A 25,292-nucleotide genomic window follows, 5' to 3' on the forward strand; every position below is an offset into this window, starting at 1 on the left:
ACCTTCTGCAGCAGATCAAAACATAATGCCAGTCCACACCTTCTGCAGCAGATCAAAGCATAATGCCAGTCCACACCTTCTGCAGCAGATCAAAGCATAATGCCAGTCCACACCTTCTGCAGCAGATCAAAACATAATGCCAGTCCACAGTCCACACCTTCTGCAGCAGATCAAAGCATAATGCCAGTCCACACCTTCTGCAGCAGATCAAAATATAATGCCAATCCACAGTCCACACCTTCTGCCGCAGATCAAAACATAATGCCAGTTCACAGTCCACACATTCTGCAGCAGATCAAAACACAATGCCAGTTCACAGTCCACACCTTCTGCAGCAGATCAAAACACAATGCCAGTTCACAGTGCACACCTTCTGCAGCAGATCAAAACATAATGCCAGTTCAGTCCAAACCTTCTGCAGCAGATCAAAACACAATGCCAGTTCACAGTCCACACCTTCTGCAGCAGATCAAAGCATAATGCCAGTTCACAGTCCACACCTTCTGCAGCAGGTCAAAAGATAATGACAGTTCACAGTCCACACCTTCTGCAGCAGATCAAAGCATAATGCCAGTTCACAGTCCACACCTTCTGCAGCAGATCAAAGCATAATGCCAGTTCACACCTTCTGCAGCAGATCAAAGCATAATGCCAGTTCACAGTCCACACCTTCTGCAGCAGGTCAAAACATAATGCCAGTTCACAGTCCACACCTTCTGCAGCAGATCAAAGCCAAAGTGATGCTAAAGCAGTATGTTGAGCATTAGTAGTAGAAGGAAGGAAGAGGTCAAACACCTTTTGCAAGCCCTCCTGCGTGCCTTCCTGCGTGCGGCCTACCACTTCGTGGGTGTCAATAGTGGAGCCAGGTGTGGTGGCGGTGGTGCTGACTGTGGTGCTGGGAGCCGTGCCAGAGGAGCTGACCGAGTCGATCTCTCCGGCCACATCGTGGATCTCCCGGGCGAGGATGGCCAGGTCCTTGGTCAGGTCTTGACTGATCCTACGCACACAGGGAAATAACCAGACAGGCTGCTGGAACACTTCTCTAAATCAGTACACACACAGATATCTAACAAGGATACAGTATTACCTAAGACTACTCAGACTTAGACATTGAGAAACTTCTGTATGTCAGCCTCAACAAAAAGCACTTAGCCTACTGTATAATCAATTGACACAGCACATAGAACTATTCTAAAGATTGAACATGGTCTAACCTCCATCTAGAGGCCGAAGTGAATTGATATTCACTTGTAAACGACAATATCCTACACAAGCATTGTATGCAGGGGACCTGAACTAAAAAATGTTTACACTAAGAGATACTTGCGATAACATAACGTTATCTTCCACTACTTTCAATCTCCTTGTCTGATGCAGGTCCTTTCTTTTGTAAGACATTCCTTGTGCTTGCTCTGAGGCAGTATGAATCTGTCCTTTTCTCACTGCTGTCTGCCCAGTTCAGTCTCCCTGATCCAAATCCAATCAGTTTTCCACTTAAACAACGTTCATTCAACCAGTTTTTGCCCAGTGGGATGGTTCTATCTCATGACCATCATACTGTGTGAAAGTCCCCGCTGAGTCGGGAACCATTTATTACAGCTTCACAGAACAGAGCACCTCAGAGTGGAATAACTAAAACACACTAACCTATTCCTGGGGATGCCCTATCTCCAGATCATATTTACCACCTGTGCCATGTCCATGAGGCATATAAACTGAACTTAGATGAGTACCTGGCAATCTCCTCGCTGTGAGCGGTCCAGTCCTTGACGTACTCCTCCTGCTGTTCTCTCATGCGGTGTTTCAGGACCACGCCTCCAGGGCCAACCTGACCAGAGTTAAGGATGCCGGTGGAGCCCCCCAGTCTGGTACCCCTCAGGACCGGGTGTGGGCGCAGGGGGCGCCCGGGTTTGGGGGAGGTCCTGTTGGAGCCAAACTCCTCCTCTGAGGTGGATCCATACTCTGGGGGCAATCGTCTCCACCTGTTAGAGGCTAAGGTCAGGGAGAAAGATACAACACAATTATCCCTTGATAACTATTTGAGTTTATTTCAGTTCTTCAAAAAGCAGCGGATACGCACATTGTCTAAAGCATTCTATCTTAAAGCAAGCCAAGCAGACTTCTGTAACTCTGATCTCTACACAAATCATGACAAGATAGCCTGACGTGAGGCTGGTGGAGATGGATGTGGCTCTAACAGTACCACGTAATCAGTGAAGGTATACAGTATCACGTAATCAGTGAAGGTATACAGTACCACGTAATCAGTGAAGGTATACAGTACCACATAATCAGTGAAGGTATACAGTACCACGTAATCAGTGAAGGTATACAGTACCACATAATCAGTGAAGGTATACAGTACCACGTAATCAGTGAAGGTATACAGTACCACATAATCAGTGAAGGTATACCACTTGCTCTGTTCCTCTAGCTGGTCACAATTCAAATACATTATAATAGTGAGTCTTGCAAAAGTTTCCTGTTTCCAGTGACTACTCCTCTTTTAGAAGGTGAGGTCACTGCCACTCATGGTTGATCAAGCCTCTAAAAGTCTTAAGTCATGGGGTGGGGGGCATTAAGCTAACATATATAATTGTTTTAATATGGTCATACCATGGTTCATTTAGCCATTTCATTTTACATTTTAGGTCCCCGGTAGGTATCAAAATACTTATTTGATACAATTTTCAAATTGGCCTTTACTACCATAGCCCATAGAAACACATTGAATAACACATTAATTTAGAAATGTCTGTTCTATATCTAAGAGATATAAGAAAGCGCAGGAAATTGTTTTGGGGACACATATTTCACCCCTTATTTTTGTTGTAAAAGTCCCGTGACACTTGTGAAGGTCATAGAGCAAAACGAAGAACACCATCGTGTCCGTAATAGTTTGTAAGCTAAACCATTCAGACGCTACAGACATTTTTGCAAGATGACCATTTTTTCATGATGTCTCATGGTCTGACAAACACCGCTGTAGCTCGACCACCTTCCGCCGCAGATGTCTCGTGGTCTGACAAACACCGCTGTAGCTCGGCCACCTTCCACCGCAGATGTCTCATGGTCTGACAAACACCGCTGTAGCTCGGCCACCTTCCACCGCAGATGTCTCGTGGTCTGACAAACACCGCTGGGAGGCTAGGCCACCATCCACCGCAGATGTCTCATGGTCTGACAAACACCGCTGTGGTCATCAGAAGGGGGAAAGGAGAAGATTAATTGTGCCACCTTCCACCGCAGATGTCTCATGGTCTGACAAACACCGCTGTAGCTCGGAGAGGGTGGAGAGGAGGATCTGATGGTTCCACCTTCCACCGCAGATGTCTCATGGTCTGACAAACACCGCTGTTTGGATCAGCTCGGCCACCTTCCACCGCAGATGTCTCATGGTCTGACAAACACCGCTGTAGCTCGCCACCTTCCACCGCAGATGTCTCATGGTCTGACAAACACCGCTGAGAGAGAGAGTTAGCTTGACATGCGGAGGGCCTCCATTGATACAGAGGAAAACAGTCTCAGTTGAATGACTAGTCTTGAGCTGATTTGGATCAAAGGTCATTCTGAGAGAGATAGCGGGAGAGCTGGCCAAGGACGGCACGTTCGAGGAGTTTTGGAGAGAAAGAAAAGAGGGATACTGGTCTGTAGTTGTTGACATCGGACAGAAGAAGGGTGCAACTCGGCCACCTTCCACCGGGCAGATGTCTCATGGTCTGACAAACACAGTGCAGAACCAGTAGCTTGACGCAAACGCCACCTTCCAAAATGGTTGACGCAGATGTCTCATGGTCTGACAAACACCGCTGTAGCTCGGCCACCTTCCACCGCAGATGTCTCATGGTCTGACAACCACCGCCATCCACCGTAGATGTCTCATGGTCTGACCACCTTCCACCTTCCACCGCAGATGTCTCATGGTCTGACAAACACCGCTGTTCCAGCTCATGGCCACCTTCCACAGCAGATGTCTCATGGTCTGACAAACACCGCTGTAGCTCGGCCACCTTCCACCGCAGATGTCTCATGGTCTGACAAACACTGCTGTAGCTCGGCCACCTTCCACCGCAGATGTCTCATGGTCTGACAAACACCGCTGTAGCTCGGCCACCTTCCACCGCAGATGTCTCATGGTCTGACAAACACCGCTGTAGCTCGGCCACCTTCCACCGCAGATGTCTCATGGTCTGACAAACACTGCTGTAGCTCGGCCACCTTCCACCACAGATGTCTCATGGTCTGACAACCACCGCTGTTGCTCGACCACCTTCCACCGCAGATGTCTCATGGTCTGACAAACACCGCTGTAGCTCGGCCACCTTCCACAGCAGATGTCTCATGGTCTGACAAACACCGCTGTAGCTCGGCCACCTTCCACCGCAGATGTCTCATGGTCTGACAAACACTGCTGTAGCTCGGCCACCTTCCACCGCAGATGTCTCATGGTCTGACAAACACCGCTGTAGCTCGGACACCTTCCACCGCAGATGTCTCATGGTCTGACAAACACCGCTGTAGCTCTGCCACCTTCCACCGCAGATGTCTCGTGGTCTGACAAACACCGCTGTAGCTCGACCACCTTCCACCGCAGATGTCTCATGGTCTGACAAACACCGCTGTAGCTCGGCCACCTTCCACCGCAGATGTCTCATGGTCTGACAACTACCGCTGTGAGCTCCACCTTCCACCGACCACCTTCCACCGCAGATGTCTCATGGTCTGACAAACACCGCTGTAGCTCGGCCACCTTCCACCGCAGATGTCTCATGGTCTGACAAACACCGCTGTAGCTCGGCCACCTTCCACCGCAGATGTCTCATGGTCTGACAAACACCGCTGTAGCTCGGCCACCTTCCACCGCAGATGCGGAAGTCTGACATAGGCAGATGTGGTGGACTGAGACAGCTTAAACTGATAGATTTTTTATGGGGATTTGTTATATTAAGTTACTTAGATTGATGCACCGAAGAGTCAGTAGACTCCGGCGATAGCTGACACCCGCATAGCTGATGTTTTTCTGTTTTGGCGGTGTCGGAAGCGTAACTGTGTTGGCGCTGTCAGATCAGTCAGCAGCTGCTCTTGCTGCCATTGTCAGGAAGCCACACCCATCCCACTCCCGTTAGAAGTTCAGAAGGAGAAAGTGTAGGATATATAGAAATAATGATGCTGAAATCATGAGGGTTTCTACCCTCATCTTACATTCCAGTATTCAAACTTGTAAACGAGGCTGCATGGGATTTCTCTTAATGTGACTCCATGCAGCCAATGGCAACGTCCGCTTGAGGTATAATGCCAGGAGCTGCGTGTGGATTTGATAACTCTAACGCAGTTCCACCTCCAACACCACCAGAACAACCGCTATGCGGATGTCAGCTAGAATCTAAACCTCTTGTTTCAGTCGATGGGTGTGAATCTGATAGAATCTAAGCCTCTTGTTTTAGTTGAAAGGTGTGGATCTGATAGAATCTAAGCCTCTTGTTTCTGTTGATGGGTGTGAATCTGATATAATCTAAGCCTCTTGTTTTAGTTGAAAGGTGTGGATCTGATAGAATCTAAGCCTCTTGTTTCAGTTGACGGGTGTGGATCTGATAGAATCTAAGCCTGTCGTTTCAGTTTGAAGTTTTCTACTTACATAACGATGAAAATAATATAATTGAAGCAATTTCGAGGCTGTATCTAGAATGAAAGTCTATCATTTGCAGAGCTTGTGTTAATAATGTCATTATTAGGAACAATGACAAACACCAGTTAAAAAGGCAGACTGATTCCCGTCAGCTGACACACAACAAAAGCATCAAATGAGGGCGCCCCATCACCCAAGCATCAAACAAGAAGGTATGGAAATCTTGGAGGACATGTTAAGCTATTGTTTCTCACAATGTCACAGCTGCGCAAAATGTGTAATGTACAGTATTGACCAAATGCTCTCTAAAGATTTAAAATATATAAATTGGATTCACTGTAGTAACATCTTAACTACATGACAAGTTCTAACATGCTATGGTAATGTCTTAAATAACCATTTCCACTAGGGGGAGTACAGCCCCTAAACAACAGAGCCCAGTGCTGATCACAACATTGCTTATGTCTTGCATCAGCAATGAGGCTAGGTTCCCTCAGTGACAATTGTCTTAATCTATTTGGCTCTGCATCGCCAATTAAGATACACTAAAAGATCAGTCAGCTTTGGCCGATAACATTGTCACTTCTAGCCAATTTGAAACTTGTGCCCATAGTATTTAGACCAGGGCTCTCCAACCCTGTTCCTGGAGAGCTACCCTCCTATAGGTTTACACCAGGGCTCTCCAACCCTGTTCCTGGAGAGCTACCCTCCTATAGGTTTACACCAGGACTCTCCAACCCTGTTCCTGGAGAGCTACCCTCCTATAGGTTTACACCAAGGCTCTCCAACCCTGTTCCTGGAGAGCTACCCTCCTATAGGTTTACACCAGGGCTCTCCAACCCTGTTCCTGGAGAGCTACCCTCCTATAGGTTTACACCAGGACTCTCCAACCCTGTTCCTGGAGAGCTACCCTCCTATAGGTTTACACCAAGGCTCTCCAACCCTGTTCCTTGAAAGCTACCCTCGTGTAGGTTTACACCAGGGCTCTCCAACCCTGTTCCTGGAAAGCTACCCTCCTATAGGTTTACACCAGGACTCTCCAACCCTGTTCCTGGAAAGCTACCCTCCTATAGGTTTACACCAGGACTCTCCAACCCTGTTCCTGGAAAGCTACCCTCCTGTAGGTTTACACCAGGACTCTCCAACCCTGTTCCTGGAAACCTACCCTCCTGTAGGTTTACACCAGGGCTCTCCAACCCTGTTCCTGGAAAGCCACCCTCCTGTAGGTTTACACCAGAGCTCTCCAACCCTGTTCCTGGAGAGCCACCCTCCTGTAGGTTTACACCAGAGCTCTCCAACCCTGTTCCTGGAGAGCCACCCTCCTGTAGGTTTACACCAGGGCTCTCCAACCCTGTTCCTGGAGAGCTACCCTCCTGTAGGTTTACACCAGGGCTCTCCAACCCTGTTCCTGGAGAGCCACCCTCCTGTAGGTTTACACCAGGGCTCTCCAACCCTGTTCCTGGAGAGCCACCCTCCTGTAGGTTTACACAGGGCTCTCCAACCCTGTTCCTGGAGAGCTACCCTCCTGTAGGTTTTCGCTCCAACCCGAGTTGTAACTAACCTGGTTCAGCTTAACAAGCAGCTAATTATTAGAACCAGGTGAGCAAGATTAGAGTTGGAGTGAAACCCTACAGGACGGTATCTCTCCAGGAACAGGGTTGGAGTGAAAACCTACAGGACGGTATCTCTCCAAGAACAGGGTTGGAGTGAAAACCTACAGGACGGTATCTCTCCAAGAACAGGGTTGGAGTGAAAACCTACAGGACGGTATCTCTCCAAGAACAGGGTTGGAGTGAAACCCTACAGGACGGTATCTCTCCAGGAACAGGGTTGGAGTGAAACCCTACAGGACGGTATCTCTCCAGGAACAGGGTTGGAGTGAAACCCTACAGGACGGTATCTCTCCAGGAACAGGGTTGGAGTGAAACTCTACAGGACGGTATCTCTCCAGGAACAGGGTTGGAGTGAAACCCTACAGGACGGTATCTCTCCAGGAACAGGGTTGGAGTGAAACCCTACAGGACGGTATCTCTCCAAGAACAAGCACACACTAAACACCACCACACCACACCACACACACTAAACACCACCACACACACATGCTAAGCACCACCACACACACACACGTGCTAAACACCACCACACCACTACACACGCTAAACACCACCACACACACATGCTAAACACCACCACACACGCTAAGCACCACCACACCACTACACACGCTAAACACCACCACACGCAAAACACACTAAACACCAAACACACTAAACACCACCACCCCCACACACCCCACACACTAAACACCAACACACACCCCACACACTAAACACCAACACACACACTAAATACCACCACACCACACCACACACACTAAACACCACCACATACCAAACACACTAAACACACACACTAAATACCAACACACACACTAAATACCACCACACACCAAACACACTAACCACCACCACACACTACAAACACTAAACATCACCACGCACACACACACACAAAACACCACCACCACACACACACACCCTAAACACCACCACACACACACTATACACCACACATACACACAACACCACCACCAAACACACACACTAAACACCACCACACACACCGCATACACACACACTAAACACACACACACACACACACACAAAACACCACACAAAACACCACACACACACACACACACACACAAAACACCACACACAAAACACCACCACCACACACACACACACTAAACACCACCACACAACACACACATGGACAAGGACAAACACTGACCACAACACACACGGACAAAGACAAACACTGACCACAACACACACGGACAATGACAAACACTGACCACAACACGCACGGACAATGACAAACACTGACCACAACACACACGGACAAAGACAAACACTGACCACAACACACACGGACAAAGACAAACACTGACCACAACACACACGGACAAAGACAAACACTGACCACAACACACACGGACAAAGACAAACACTGACAACGACAGGACAGGAAAAAGGGCAAGCCTATCCAAGAATCACAATGATGTAAAAGAGGAACAATTCTAAACATTCCTTCACACCACATTATTTTCATGATTTTATATTTTTTATCTAACCACGTAGGCTAGTTGAGAACAAGTTCTCATTTACAACTGCAACCTGGCCAAGATAAAGCAAAGCAGTGTGACACAAACATCAACAGAGTTAGTTACACAAGGAATAAACTAACATACAGTCAATAACACATTATAAAAAAGTCTAGTGTGTGCAAATGAGGTAAGATAAGGGAGTTAAGGCAATAAATAGGTTATAGTGGCGAAATAACTACAATTTAGCAATTAAACACTGGAGTGATAGATGTGCGGAAGATGAATGTGCAAGTAGAGATACTGGGGTGCAAAGGAGCAAAAATAAATAAATAACAGTATGGGGATGAGGTAGTTGGATGGGCTATTTACAAGATGGGCTATGTACAGGTGCAGTGATCTGTGAGATTTCCTGACAGCTGGTGCTTAAAGTTAGTGAGGTAGATATGAGTCTCCAGCTTCAGTGATTTCTGCAATTAGTTCCAGTCATTGGCAGCAGAGAACTGGAACAAAAGGCGGCCAAAGGAGGAATTAGCTTTGGGGGTGACCAGTGAAATATACCTGTTGGAGCACGTGCTACGGGTGGGTGCTGCTATGGTGACCAGTGAGCTGAGATAAGGCAGTGCTTTACCTAGCAAAGACTTATAGATGACCTGGAGCCAGTGGGTTTGTCGACGAATATGAAGCAAGAGCCAGCCAACAAGAGCATACAGGTCGCAGTGTTGGGTAGTATATGGGGCTTTGGTGACAAAACTGTGATAGACGGCATCCAATTTGCTGAGTAGAGTGTTGGAGGCTATTTTGTAGAAGAGTTTAGAGTCTAACCAGACACCTAGGTATTTGTCCACATATTCTAAGTCAGAACTGTCCAGAGTAGTGATGCTGGACGGACAGGCAGGTGCTGGTAGCGATCAATTGAAGAGCATGCATTTAGCTTTACTTGCATTTAAGAGCCGTTGGAGGCCACGGAAGGAGAGTTGTATGGCATTGAAGCTCATCTGGAGGATAGTTCATACAGTGCCCAAAGAAGGGCCAGAAGTATACAGAATGTTATCGTCTGCGTAGAGGTGGATCAGAGAATCACCAGCAGCAAGAGCGACATCATCGATATAAACAGATAAGAGAGTCGGCCCGAGAACTGAACCCTGTGGCACCCCCATGGAGACTATAAACTACCAAAATAAATTAAGTCGCACACTCCATGTATAATCTCCCAGCAATTGAATGGGTATTTACCAACGTTTCGGCATCACTGTGCCTTCCTCAGGGTAATGTCATGAATACTTGCACCAGGTGCTTGCACTGAGTGTCTACATAACCTGGTTTAAGTATTCATGACATTACCCTGAGAAAGGCACAGTGATGCCGAAACGTTGAAAAATACCCACTACATGTCTGGGAGATTATACATGGAGTGTGCAACTTTATTTTGATAGTTTATAGTTTATTCACCGTTAGTCAGCACCTCCACACAAACTATTATTCTGGGTGTGCACCATCTCATGTTTCTTAACCCCCATAGAGACTTCCAGAGGTCCGGACAACAGGCCCTCCGATTTGACACACTTAACTCTGTCTGAGAAGTAGTTGTTGAACCAGGCGAGGCAGTCATTTGAGAAACCAAGGCCGTTGAATCTGCTGATAAGAATGTGGGGATTGACAGAGTCGAAAGCCTTGGACAGGTCTATGAATACAGCTGCACAGTACTGTCTCTTATCGATGGCAGTTCTGATATCATTTAGGACCTTGAACGTGGCAGAGGTGCACCCGTGACCAGCTCGGAAACCAGATTGCATAGCGGAGAAGGTACGGTGGGATGGAGGGTGTGGGGGATTTGGAAACAACGGGATGAAAAAAACACAGTTGACTTGCTCTTTAAATGTTTACATTAAATAATAAAATACTGAGTGTTTCAATCTGTCCTTTATTTTCTGAGTGAACCTATCAGAGATGAGAGCAGGATCTCACCTGAGGGAGTGCTGTGGATGGAGGAGCTGATTCTGGACTTGGCCTCGGTCAGCTTGGACACACTGTTGGCCCTCATGCGAGGAGCCAGTTTGTTGTCGGTGGGGGAGCGGAGGCCCAGGCGCAGTATGGTCTCTGCAGACAGGCGAGGGGAGGAGGTGCTGCTCCGACCTACTGTACACTCTGAGTCACTACGGGCCGAGATGGAGCCCAGCCGTGTCCTCCTGGGCTGGGCCAACATGTCCAGCCGCGAGGGCCCTTTACGACCAGATGGAGGCTTGGATGTGGAACTGGTGGTGGACACCTCGGAGGCCACAGACATCCTGTCTGCATCGGCCTGGTCCGTGTCGGATGTGTCCCCCAGCCGGGCCCGGCGGAGCAGGGAGGTTCTGGTAGGCCGTGGCTGGGGCAGAGAGGCCTGTTTCCCCAGGGAGGAAGCTGTGGCGGCCTGGAGAGTCTTACTAGACTTATTGGAGCTGGTCTTGCAGCTGGATTTGGCTTCCAGTTTGGAATGTAGCAGGTCATCCGTAGAGGTGAAGTGGCTGCGGCCGTACGTGCGACTATGCAAACTCTCCTGGTCAGAGGAAAGAATGTCGGAGATGGGGAAGGACGAGGTCTGGTCGTCATCTGTGAGATCCTGGGAGGGTTGCCGTGCCCGCGACGAGGCAGGCTGGACGGAGCGGCGAGCATCTAGCCGGCTGGGATCATTTCTGGTCTTGGTCTTTCTCTCCAAGCGCTCGCGAGCGTTGGTGCTGGCAGCCGTTTTGGAGGTTGAGCCCAGGTTGCTCTTCTCCTTGTACAGGCTGCTGAGGGAGCGGCGTTTCTGGTGAGCTGGTTTCTTCTCTCCCTCCCCTGCTGCCTGGTTGTAGGTGCTGGCCGTGTCCACGTCTGACTCAGGGGAGAAGCCTGCACGGTTGGCTCTGTCCAGCTTGTTCTCAGCCCTCAGCTTGGCCTCCAGGAAGGCCATGACAGCCTCTGTGTCCTTCAGCAGGGTGGCTGTGTCCATGCTGCCCACAGAGTCACTGTGCTCGCGGCCCAGGACACCGGCATCACCTTTGATCCGAGGGATCAGCTCGATGGGCACCACACCACTGGGCTTCTCAATGGTGAAGCTGCCCTGACGGACTAGAGGCTTGCCCCCCGACTTCTCCCCCCTGTCCCCTCCTCCTTTGCTGTGGTGCTGAATCCTATCCTCCGCCCGCCTCCTCCTCTCCTCGGACCTCTTCTCACTGCTGCTCATAGGTCTGAGAGAGGGCTTGGAGGAGGCCTGTAGTGGGGCCTTGGTCTGGTTCATCATATCCCCCTCCTCTATGGAGGTAAAACACGCCCTGTCTCCATCATTCTCCACCTGCCTCTCCTTTTCCTGGGGCTCCGTGTCCTGTTTCTCCCCGATCTCTGAGCGATGCAGGCCGAGGCCGCACAAGCTCTTCCCTGGCTTGGCCCGGGGGTCGTCGATGGGGAGCTGGGGGAGGGTCCTGCGTTTACGCTCGGTGAGACTGGAGGTGGCAGAGCTGGTACTTCGGATGGAAACGCCCGACTCAAAGGCATCCGCTTCTGGAAGAAAAAAATAAATAGTAAAGCTACATTTCTTAATCAAATTAAATAAATATTGCTCAACCATAGTAATTTAGTGCCATTATGTGGTGAAAATACACCTTAGTTAAGACAGATGCAGATTGACATTAGCCTGATTTTGGTAAATATAGGAGCCCTACTGTACCTCTCTGCTGATGCACGAAGGCAGGCGACTCAGCACCAGACCCCTCTGGGTCGGTTCTGGTGTGGTTTGCAGCTGGACTGGTCCACTGAGACACCCAGTGACTACTGCCCACTGCCACCGAGTCCTCAGACATACTCTGACAGGAGAGAAGAGAGCGCAGACACAGTTAGCCTAGTCTATTGTCAGACTCGTGGCATTCCACTCCATTTAGAGAAACAGCAGTTGTGGAAAAAGACTGCAGTTAACCTACTAAATCAACCGGATCCCTGCTACTGGCCACCTAGAGCTGGAGGAAGTACTCACATGTAGCGGAGGACACAGAAGACAACTCTGCTGCCATTCATTCACCTCTGAGTGGTCTTATGTTTAAGTGATGAGCCTGAAGAGTTATCATACTCATTACGTATTAGCTGATTCATATTTTAAACCAAGCATGGTGTAGAATAGAGGACCCAGAGTATCCAAGGGAGGTGATAGGTGGGAATGAAGACCCATGATTGTAGAAAACAATACATGAATTTATTACAGATACAGGATTTCAGAATAAATGGCTTGTCTAACACAGTTGTCCATAGCAGCAACATTCAGGATACGAAATCTCACAAAAATGATGGCGTTTCTAAAGCTCAGCCCCTTAATAGGGTTCCTACTTCAGCTTAGACTGGGCTTAAATGCTAAACAGTATACCTAGGGATTACCCCTTTTCCAGCTCTAAACAGAGCAACGCTCTCATTACTGGGACTAAAGAGAGTCTATCAGAACAGCCTAAATCAACTGCCTGTACAAACAGGCCGCAACAAACAAACTGCTATGGAGCACATTATAAAATGGTGTTCAACCCTGAGCTGAGAGAAAAGGACAGCATGTATCCCTTCACTACTCAGCCCCACCAACACTTATTAACCAATGAGAATGAGCATTTCATTTGAAGAACTTTACTTGTTAAATTAGACCAGGTGGCACTTTGGGAAACATTATTTAAGTGAATTGCATGAATTAGTTTAAATTACCATATTTAGTCATGTAATTTAGTCATGTCCACTTCAGTTTAAAAGAGAGAGCTAAATCAAATTGAACATGATTAGAAATACTACTGTGGGAGAAACGATGAATGTGTCACTGTCTGTCACCTCAAATCTTTCTCTCGACCTGTGTGTACCTACAGTTGAAGTATGTAAACTTCCGACACCTTAGCCAAATACATTTAAACTAAAGTTTTTCATAATTCCTTACATTTAATCCTAGTACAAATGCCCTGTCTTAAGTCAGTTAGGATCACCACTTTATTTTAAGCATGTGAAATGTCAGACTAATAGTAGAAAGAATGATTTATTTCACCTTTTATTTCTTTCATCACATTCCCAGTGGTTTACATAAACTCAAAAAGTGCTATCTTTGTCCCCATGTGCAGTTTCAAACTTTAGTCTTGCTTTTTTATGGCAGTTTGGGCAGTGGCTTCTTCCTTGCTGAGCAGCCTTTCAGGTTATGTCGATATAGGACTAGTTTTACTGTGGACATAGATACTTTTGTAACTGTTTCCTCCAGCATCTTCACAGGGTCCGTTGCTGTTGTTATGGGATTGATTTGCAATTTCTGCACCAAAGTACGTTCATCTCCAGGAGACAAAACACATCACCTTTCTGAGCGGTATGATGGCTAAGTGGTCCCATGGTGTTTATACTTGTGTACTATTGTTTGTACAGATGAACGTGGTACCTTCAGGCGTTTGGAAATTGCGCCCAAGGATGAACCAGAGTTGTGGAGGTCTACAATTTTTTTCCAGAGGTCTTGGTTGATTTCTTTTGATTATCCCATGATGTCAAGCAAGTTTGAAGGTAGGCCTTGAAATACATCCACAGGTACACCTCCAATTGACTAAAAGTATGTCAATTAGCCTATCAGAAGCTTCTAAAGTCGTGACATCATTTTCTGGAATTTTCCAAGCTGTTTAAAGGCACAGTCAACTTAGTGTATGTAAACTTCTGACCCACTGGAATTGTGATACTGTGAATTATAAGTGAAATAATCTGTCTGTAAACAATTGTTGGAAAATTACTTACATTACTTGTCTCATGCACAAAGTAGATGTCCTAACTGACTTGCCAAAACTATAGTTTGTTAACAAGAAATGTGTGGAGTGCATGAAAAACGAGTTTTAATGAATCCAACCTAAGTGTATGTAAACTTCCAATATGCAATATGAATGCCAGTCATCCAATATGCTGTAATAGAAAGATGTTCATAAAAAATGTCCATTAAATCAGATCGACGATTGTAGACTATACTAGACTATTGTGGACTATTGTAGACCATACTAGACTATTGTCGACTATACTAGACTGTTGTGGACTATTGTAGACCATACTAGACTATTGTCGACTATACTAGACTATTGTGGACTATTGTAGACCATACTAGACTATTGTCGACTATACTAGACTGTTGTGGACTATACTAGACTGCTGTAGACCATCCTAGACTATTGTGGACTATTGTAGACCATACTAGACTATTGTCGACTATACTAGACTATTGTGGACTATACTAGACTGTTGTGGACTATTGTAGACTATACTAGACTATTGTCGACTATACTAGACTATTGTGGACTATTGTAGACCATACTAGACTATTGTCGACTATACTAGACTGTTGTGGACTATACTAGACTGCTGTAGACCATCCTAGACTATTGTGGACTATTGTAGACCATACTAGACTATTGTCGACTATACTAGACTATTGTGGACTATACTAGACTGTTGTGGACTATACTAGACTATTGTTGACTATACTAGACTATTGTGGACTATACTAGACTGTTGTGGACTATACTAGACTATTGTGGCCTATACTAGACTATTGTCGACTATACTAGACTATTGTGGACTATACTAGACTGTTGTGGACTATTGTGGACTATACTAGACTGTTGTGGACTATACTAGACTATTGTCGACTATACTAGACTGTTGTGGACTATACTAGACTATTGTGGACTATACTAGACTATTGTGGACTATACTAGACTATTGTCGACTATACTAGACTATTGTGGACTATACTAGACTGTTGTGGACTATACTAGACTATTGTCGACTATACTAGACTGTTGTGGACTATTGTAGACCATACTAGACTATTGTGGACTATACTAGACTATTGTGGACTATTGTAGACCATACTAGACTATTGTCGACTATACTAGACTGTTGTGGACTATACTAGACTGCTGTAGACCATCCTAGACTATTGTGGACTATTGTAGACCATACTAGACTATTGTCGACTATACTAGACTGTTGTGGACTATACTAGACTGTTGTGGACTATACTAGACTATTGTAGACTATACTAGACTATTGTCGACTATACTAGACTATTGTAGACCATACTAGACTGTTGTGGACTATACTAGACTGTTGTGGAGTATACTAGACTGTTGTGGACTATTGTAGACCATACTAGACTATTGTTGACTATACTAGACTATTGTAGACCATACTAGACTGTTGTGGACTATACTAGGCTGTTGTGGACTATACTAGACTATTGTGGACTATATACAGTCTCCTTCCTCCCTTTGTGGTTTGTATGGAACTTGCCTGGAGGAGACAGAGCATCATTTCTCATCTCTCTATGAACTAGGTCACAGACTGAGTGGCCTACTCTGTGAATAACAAGGACGTGGGGAGTGCCTGGCTGACACACAACTACTCCCCTTCCAATAGAGTCATCTTAATGCAATCTGGAGCTCTTGCTTTCCTATATTTATAGAACAGATGTAATTAATTTGATCCCCATGTTGTTGCAGGACATTTTGTGTATGTTATTCACATTTTTAAAAGGATCCTAAAGTTTGTAATTTCCACTAACATTTCTGACTTCATTTGCACCAACTAAAATGTATCAATGCCTACAAAAATGTCCATTCATTATAATCCACACAATAATTCACATTTCCTGTTGCTGCAGGATTATTTTCCACCTGTGAGAAATGGATCATCTGTAAATATACTGAACAAAAATGTAAATGCAACATGTAAAGTGTTGGTCCCATGTTTCATGAGCTAAAATAAAAAGCAAAAAAGCTTATTTCTCTCAAATTGTGTGAACAAATGTGTTTACATCCCTGTTAGTGAGCATTTCTCCTTTGCCAAAATAATCCATCCACCCTGACAGATGTAGCATATCAAGAAGCAGATTAAACAGCATGATCATTAACGTATGTAGTTCTGTCCTTAAGCTGTTCTTGTCTAATGATGTTCTGTATTATGTCATTCTATATTATGTTTCATGTTTTGTGGGGACCCCAGGAAAAGAAGCTGTTCATTCATCTTCTGCACATCTATCACTCCAGTGTTTAATTGCTAAATTGTAATTCCTTCGCCACAACGGCCTATTTATTGCCTAATCTCCCTTTTCTTACCTAATTTGCACAGACTGTATATAGACTTTTCTATTGTGTTATTGACTGTACATTTGTTTATTCCATGTGTAACTCTGTGTTGTTGTTTGTGTCACACTGCTTTGCTTTATCTTGACCAGGTCACAGTTGTAAATGGGAACTTGTTCTCAACTGGCCTACCTGGTTAAATAAAATGTTTAAAAAATGTCTGCGCCCCTGCCCAGTCATGTGAAATCCATAGATTAGGGCTTAACGAATGTATTTCCATTGACTGATTTCCTTCTATGAACTGGAACTCAGTCAAATCTTGGAAATGTTTTGCATGTTGCGTTTATATTTTTGCTCTGTCATGAGGAAATCAGCACTAGCATTGTTAACTTTTTGTGATCTCTGCCTCTCATTCCTGCCCACTGGGCACAGACATCAATTCAACGTCTATTCAAATCAAACTATTTGTCACATGCGCCGAATACAACAGGTGAAGACCTTACCGGGAAATGCTTACCTATAAGCCCTTAACCAACAATGCAATTTCATTGAAATTACGTGGAAGCAATGTTGATTCAACCAGTGTGTGTGTAGTGGGTGGTTTGTGCATCACTCCCCTCAGAAAACTAAAACAATAGGAGTTCTACTGGAAAATAAATGGTATTTTGGCATATTAACACTCAACAGTTTTCAGAGGCTGTCCCATCCCTAAGAAGGAGTCTGAGGGTCAAGGGAAGAGACAGCGAGTGACTCAACCCAAGTATGTCAGGGCCATAATAATGAAAGTTAGTGATGGATACATTTCAAGCATCACATCACTGAATGAGATAGATGCCATCAGGTGTTGGTAGCCTGGCAGGCTATGATGACTAAAAGCCGTGAGAGATTGGGTGCAATCATTTTTGTCACTATGGAAGGGGTGTTTTACCTCGGATGGAAGGCAGCTTGGTTTCACCGTTTCTCCCATCTCTGTGGTCTTCCTCTCCTTCTTCCCCCCTCCTCCTTGTTGTAGTTCTACTGGTCCTGAGACAGACAGATCCTGGTTCTGCTCCATCCCGAACACCTGAGTATTAAGGTAATAAAGAGCTCCATGACTTTCCACTGTAATCTACTCTACTCAATAGATAAAGGTGGCTGATATTGGACCAACATGAGGGCCAGAGACAATTAAAGCACAGCCCCATACATCCACACAAGGCCAGTGCCATGGTAACAGCACTAGAAAGAACACACATTACAGCCATGTAAAAAAAACAAAGAGCAGTGTGCCAATTAGTGTGTCAGCTAATTATAGGAATTACCATAATCACACTTCTAGTTTAGAGAAGACTACCCAGTCCATGCTCTGAATAAAACTGACAACCAATTATTTTATTTAACTAGGCAAGTCAGTTAAGAACAAACTCTTATTTACAGTGACGGCCTAGGAACAGTGGGTTAACTACCTTGTTCAGGGGCAGAACAACAGACTTTTACCTTGTCAGCTCAGGGATTCAATCTAGCAACCTTTCGGTTAGTGGCCCAATGCTCTAACCACTAGGCTACCTGCCACCAATGCCATCCCCCAACCCACTCCCCTCTTCATCCATTCCCCAAATACCATATTTTATGTCCCAAATACATGTTTAATGAGTGAATAAAGTACATATCAGGGCAACATGTTTAAACCAAATTTATTTGGGGTAATCTTAAGCCGCAGCAGTAAACTCTCCTCTACTTCCGAGAATCTCCCTTCTAGAAATCTTTTCATTCAGCATGAGAAAGCACGCAGGGAGTTGTTACATGAGCAAATAATGGAGAGAGCTCGTTTGTGAGCCTCAAAATGCCATTTGGAGCCCGTTAGATTTGCTCTACAGCTGTGATCAGACTGAGCACTACACTCTTAGAAAAAAGGCTTCCAAAAGGGTTCTTAGGCTGTCCCCCCTTTTGATTCCAGGTAGAACCCTTTTGGGATTTATGTAGTACCCTCTGTGGAAAGGGTTCTACATGTATCCCAAAAGGGTTCTTCAAAGGGGTACAGTCCCAAAATGTTTTGCATGTCAGCAATCAGGTTTTCAAGATATTGGACTTTCAAAAAGCTAATTGTAACTTGCCACATAACCATGACACAAAATGCACCATATGATGAAAAACGCGGGATGATGTGGCAAGTTATAATTTACTTTTTGAAAGTCATATATCTTGACAAGTTGATTGCTGACATGCAAAACATGTTGGTACTGTATCAGCAGTGGACTAATGAAAAAAATACTAAAATATAGTTTTTGAGTGGATTATTCCTTTAAAGGATTTATGTGGTTTTAATTGTGTTTTTTTATTTACATTTAACATTTACATTTAAGTCATTTAGCAGACGCTCTTATCCAGAGCGACTTACAAATTGGTGCGTTCACCTTAAGACATCCAGTGGAACAGCCACTTTACAATAGTGCATCTAAATCTTTTAAGGGGGGGGGGGGTGAGAAGGATTACTTTATCCTATCCTAGGTATTCCTGAAAGAGGTGGGGTTTCAGGTGTCTCCGGAAGGTGGTGATTGACTGTCGCTGTCTTTTATGATGGCAGCTGTTATGCTGGATTGGGCCAGACAAGTTATACACACTACACTCTTAGGAAAACGGGTTCCAAAAGAGTCCTTTGATTGTACGATAGCCCTTTTTGGTTCCATGTAGAACCCTTTCCACAGAGGGTTCTACATGGAACCAAAAAGGGTTCTTCAAAGGGTTCTTCTATGGGGACAGCTGAAGAAACCTTTAAGGTTCTAGATAGCACCTTTTTTTTTTCTAAGAGTGTATGATAGCCCACTCTCTTAATGTGTATGGCTGTTCATATGAGCTATTCCTAATAAGAACAGAGAGGGAAATAGACCTCCATCTCAGGGCGAGATGTACCATTTCCTAATACTAACAGTGACATTTCTTTATTGCTATACTATTGAAAATTAGAGTATTAGTGAAAGTGCCTGATCAAGAACTTCACTGCACCAAAGTTTGAAAGGAATCTTAGATTACATATTGTACAAGGTAAATATTTGAAATAGTCTCGTAATGACCACATTGTTGGACATGAAATACATTACGAAAAGAAATCCAATTTCCCTTTACCCATGGGTAACAGAGGACTTAGTCAAATGCTTCTCATTCGAAAAATAGCAATGTAACAAATCAATGTGACGACAGGTCATTACAGCTCAAAAGCTCAGCTTAGTGGACGTTATTTTTGGAGGATATTTCAGAAAACTATAGAAAAATAGCATGCCTTTTGAATGCCCCGTTCAATAGAGTTTATTCAATTCTGTTATTTCAAGACACGGAGAACTTGGTCATTCTTACTTTCAAACCAAGTCAACTTTCCTACATGCAATTCAGATAATATAAAAATAAAATGACATTTGTTTTCCTTAGGATTTTCACAGCAACCCAACCCACAATGATATATCCTTGAGTGGAGTGTGAATATACATCAGAAAGCTGACCATACCTTGTCTATCATGCGCCTGGCCTCCTCCTCCTCAGGGTTGCGGTTCTCCAACTCGATGGTGTAGGTTCCCTTATCACTCTGGTCGTCCTCCTGCTCCCTGTCCCTGTCCCCCTGAGACCGAGGGGTCCTCAGACCCTCCTCACTGGGGCTGGGCTCAGTGGTCTGGTGGCCTGTACTGACCGAGCTCCTCCCTATGCTCTGGTCCTCAGACCTCTGCTTCATCAGAACTCGGGCGGCAGTGGGGGCTCCCGCTATCAGGGCCGCTGATAACGGGGCCTTACTGAAGTCTGTGGTCATGGTGGAAGGGGCCTTAGAGTGGGAGGGGGGGGTGGGGCAAAGAGCCTCCCTGGCCGCACCCCCAAGTAGCGGTGCAGTCTGGGAGAAGGAGTAGGAGCGTCGCTTGCGGGGGTTGTCATCGTTGTAGAATTCGATCATGAAGGTAGTCCTGTTGCCGGTAGTCCGACCCCACTGACCTCCCTGTCCTCCCTGCGCCGACCTCAGCCTCTCCTCCAGAGCCAGCCTCCGGCTGCCGAAGCGCAGGCCAATCCCGTTCTCAGAGTCACTCTGGGTACCGTCCTCATGCTTGCTGCCTGGGAGAAGCAAGACAGGAGGAGAGCACAGACCCATAACATCTAACCTCTGACCTTTCAACTGCTAATCATGACCTAGAGAAAGGACATAGTCCTCTATGATGGAATCTAATGTCTCCAGACTTCACCCAGCCACAGTACTACTAGCCCTGCCTCTCTGTGGGCAGAGGGGGAGAGGGGAGGGGGTTGGAGGGTGGAACTGGAGCAGGAAGGGAAGAGGGAGGGAAAGCGGGGGCTCAGGAAGTAGCATGCAGTCAGACGTGACAGTGGTGGGTTCAGAGACAGAATATTACCAGGCCACTCTGGAAACAGAGGCCTTTCATGCAGCAGCAGACAAACTATCTGTTAGGAGCCTCACAATGCTGCGTGTCTCTGAGTGACTAGACACCGCCGGCCCCACATGAGTCAGACTGCATCTCCTCCACTCCACCTCATCACACACAGCACACATCAAGCAAAAACAAAACAGTTAAATCTACTACACAGTACAGAAACAATCAACACAGTTAACTGTACTATACAGTACAGAGACAATCAACACAGTTAACTCTACTACACAGTATAGAGACAATCAACACAGTTAACCCTACAACACAGTACAGAGACAATCAACGTAGTTAACTCATCAATCCACACAAAATACCCCATAATGACAAAGAAAAAACAGTATTTTTAAAAACTGAAATATAAAATGTATATAAGTATTCAGACCCTTTACACAATACTTTGTTGAATCATCTTTGGCAGAGATTACGGGTTCAAGTCGGGGCTCTAGCTGTGCGACTCAAGGACATATAGAGACTTGTCCCGAAGCCACCCCTGCGTTGTCTTGGCTATGTGCTCAGGGTTGCTGTCCTGTTGGAAGGTGAACCTTCGCACCAGTCTGAGGTCCTGAGCATTCTGGAGCAGGATTCCTCTGTACTTTGCTCCATTCATCTTTCCCTCCGTTCATCCCCACAGCATGATGCTGCCACCAGCATGCTTCATCGTAGGGATGATGCCTGGTTTCCTCCAGATGTTCAATCTTGGTTTCATCAGACCAGAGAACCTTGCTGTTATATGCCTTTTACTGAGGAGTGGCTTCCATCTGGCCACTCTACCATAAAGGCCTGATTGGTGGAGTGTTGCATAGATGGTTGTTCTTCTGGAAGGTTCTACCATGTCCACAAAGGAACCATCGGGTTCTTGGTCACCTCCCTGACCAAGGCCCTTCTCCTCCGATTACTCAGTTTGGCTGTGCGGCCAGCTCTAGGAAGAGTCTTGATGGTTCCAAACTTCTTCTATTGAAGAATGATGGAGGCCACTGTGTTCTTGGGGACCTTCAATGTTTTGGTACACTTCCCCAGATCTGTGCCTTGACACATTCCTGTCTCGGAGCTCTATGGACAAGACTTCATGGCTTGGTCAATGATCTACACCTGCATTGCTTGCTGTTTGGGGTTTTAGGCTGGGTTTCTGTACAGCACTTTGAGATATCAGCTGATGTACGAAGGGCTATATAAATAAATTTGATTTGATCAATGGAAACAGGATGCACCTGAGCTAAATTTTGAGTCTCAGAGCAAGGGGTCTGAATACGTAAGTAAATATGGTATTTCTGTTTTTATTTTTAATAGGAAATATTTCTAAAAACCTGTTTTGGCTTCATTATTATGGGGTATTGTGTGTAGATTGATGATTTATGTTTATTCATTTCACAATAAGGCTGTAACGTAACAAAATGTGGAAAAAGTCAAAGGATTTGAATACTCTCTGAATGCACTATATTTCTTTATTGTTTTCCCCTAACCCTACCACCCCTCCCCTAATTGTAGTAAACTAATGGACAACAATACTTAGGCTTCTACTTCCAGCTTATACATACTATATACAATTTTCTGACAAGAAACAAAGTGAACTATAATATAAAATATTGGAAGGTGAACAGGAAACAAAACAACAATTAACCATAGTCCACAGCACAGCAGCGCAAACACTAACACACAGACAAATGTCAAATCTCCATCACACAGTTTTAAAACACACAACATTCACAACATAACATATTGTTAACCTTCTACAGGTTAACAGAGACTAAAACCACCAAAACGTAACAGATTAACCTGTTAACCTGTTCATTTACGTCACAAACAACAAAGTTAACCCTCTGCAGCCCCTTGTCCATCCATTGTATTTCTGAGACCCACCTGAGAACATGAATATAAACACTCAGCAGCTTCACGCTCGTCTTGCTTTCCCGTCCGCACACATGACTGGGGCTGATGACTGCACTGAGCACCACTGAGCACACCTCACACACACACAGCTCTCTGTCCCTGGGGCTGATGACTGCACTGAGCACCACTGAGCACGCCTCACACACACACAGCTCTCTGTCCCTGGGGCTGATGACTGCACTGAGCACCACTGAACATGCCTCACACACACACAGCTCTCTGTCCCTGGGGCTGATGACTGCACTGAGCACCACTGAGCACGCCTCACACACACACAGCTCTCTGTCCCTGGAGCTGATGACTGCACTGAGCACCACTGAGCACGCCTCACACACACACAGCTCTCTGTCCCTGGGGCTGATGACTGCACTGAGCACCACTGAGCACGCCTCACACACACACAGCTCTCTGTCCCTGGGGCTGATGACTGCACTGAGCACCACTGAGCACGCCTCACACACACACAACTCTCTGTCCCTGGGGCTGATGACTGCACTGAGCACCACTGAGCACGCCTCACACACAGCTCTCTGTCCCTGGGGCTGATGACTGCACTGAGCACCACTGAGCACACCTCACACACACACAGCTCTCTGTCCCTGGGGCTGATGACTGCACTGAGCACCACTGAGCACGCCTCACACACACACAGCTCTCTGTCCCTGGGGCTGATGACTGCACTGAGCCACTGAGCACGCCCACACACACACACAGCTCTCTGTCCCTGGGGCTGAGCACTGCACCACTGAGCACGCCTCACACACACAGCTCTCTGTCCCTGGGGCTGATGACTGCACTGAGCACCACTGAGCACGCCTCACACACACACAGCTCTCTGTCCCTGGGTCTGATGACTGCACTGAGCACCACTGAGCACGCCTCACACACACACAGCTCTCTGTCCCTGGGGCTGATGACTGCACTGAGCACCACTGAGCACGCCTCACACACACACAGCTCTCTGTCCCTGGGCTGATAACTGCACTGAGCACCACTGAGCACGCCTCACACACACACAGCTCTCTGTCCCTGGGCTGATGACTGCACTGAGCACCACTGAGCAAGCCTCACACACAACTCTCTGTCCCTGGGCTGATGACTGCACTGAGCACCACTGAGCACGCCTCACACACACACAGCTCTCTGTCCCTGGGCTGATAACTGCACTGAGCACCACTGAGCACGCCTCACACACACACAGCTCTCTGTCCCTGGGCTGATGACTGCACTGAGCACCACTGAGCAAGCCTCACACACAGCTCTCTGTCCCTGGGGCTGATGACAGCACTGAGCACCACTGAGCATGCCTCACACACAGCTCTCTGTCCCTGGGCTGATGACTGCACTGAGCACTAATGAGCTATCCTCACACACACAGCTCTCTGTCCCTGGGCTGATGACTGCACTGAGCTCCACTGAACATGCCTCACACACACAGCTCTCTGTCCCTGGGCTGATGACTGCACTGAGCTCCACTGAACATGCCTCACACACAGCTCTCTGTCCCTGGGCTGATGACTGCACTGAGCTCCACTGAACATGCCTCACACACAGCTCTCTGTCCCTGGGCTTATGACTGCACTGAGCACCACTGAACATGCCTCACACACACACAGCTCTCTGTCCCTGGGGCTGATGACTGCACTGAGCTCCACTGAACATGCCTCACACACAGCTCTCTGGCCCTGGGCTGATGACTGCACTAAGCACCACTGAACATGCCTCACACACACACAGCTCTCTGTCCCTGGGCTGATGACTGCACTGAGCTCCACTGAACATGGCTCACACACACACAGCTCTCTGTCCCTGGGCTGATGACTGCACTGAGCTCCACTGAACACGCCTCACACACAGCTCTCTGTCCCTGGGCTGATGACTGCACTGAGCTCCACTGAACATGCCTCACACACACGCAGCTCTCTGTCCCTGGGGCTGATGACTGCACTGAGCTCCACTGAACATGCCTCACACACACACAGCTCTCTGTCCCTGGGCTGATGACTGCACTGAGCTCCACTGAACATGCCTCACACACAGCTCTCTGTCCCTGGGCTGATGACTGCACTGAGCACCACTGAACACGCCTCACACACACACAGCTCTCTGTCCCTGGGCTGATGACTGCACTGAGCACCACTGAACAAGCCTCACACACAGCTCTCTGTCCCTGGGGCTGATGACTGCACCGAGCA

General features: G+C 46.5%; 1 protein-coding gene across 1 annotated transcript in view; it reads right to left on the reverse strand.

Annotated features, from left to right (window-relative positions):
* LOC115119609 (centrosomal protein of 170 kDa-like) overlaps nt 1-25,292 on the reverse strand; it is a 99,457-nt gene that overhangs the window by 3,465 nt on the left and 70,700 nt on the right. The window contains exons 9-14 of the mRNA XM_029648457.2: nt 20,292-20,881; nt 17,742-17,876; nt 12,418-12,553; nt 10,701-12,251; nt 1,734-1,992; nt 796-997 (exon numbers count right to left, since the gene is read on the reverse strand). Coding sequence (XP_029504317.1) covers nt 796-997; nt 1,734-1,992; nt 10,701-12,251; nt 12,418-12,553; nt 17,742-17,876; nt 20,292-20,881 — 2,873 coding nt within the window. The remainder of the gene's footprint in view (nt 1-795; nt 998-1,733; nt 1,993-10,700; nt 12,252-12,417; nt 12,554-17,741; nt 17,877-20,291; nt 20,882-25,292) is intronic.

This window comes from Oncorhynchus nerka, linkage group LG28, assembly GCF_034236695.1.
Source record: "Oncorhynchus nerka isolate Pitt River linkage group LG28, Oner_Uvic_2.0, whole genome shotgun sequence".
Lineage (NCBI taxonomy): Eukaryota > Metazoa > Chordata > Actinopteri > Salmoniformes > Salmonidae > Oncorhynchus > Oncorhynchus nerka.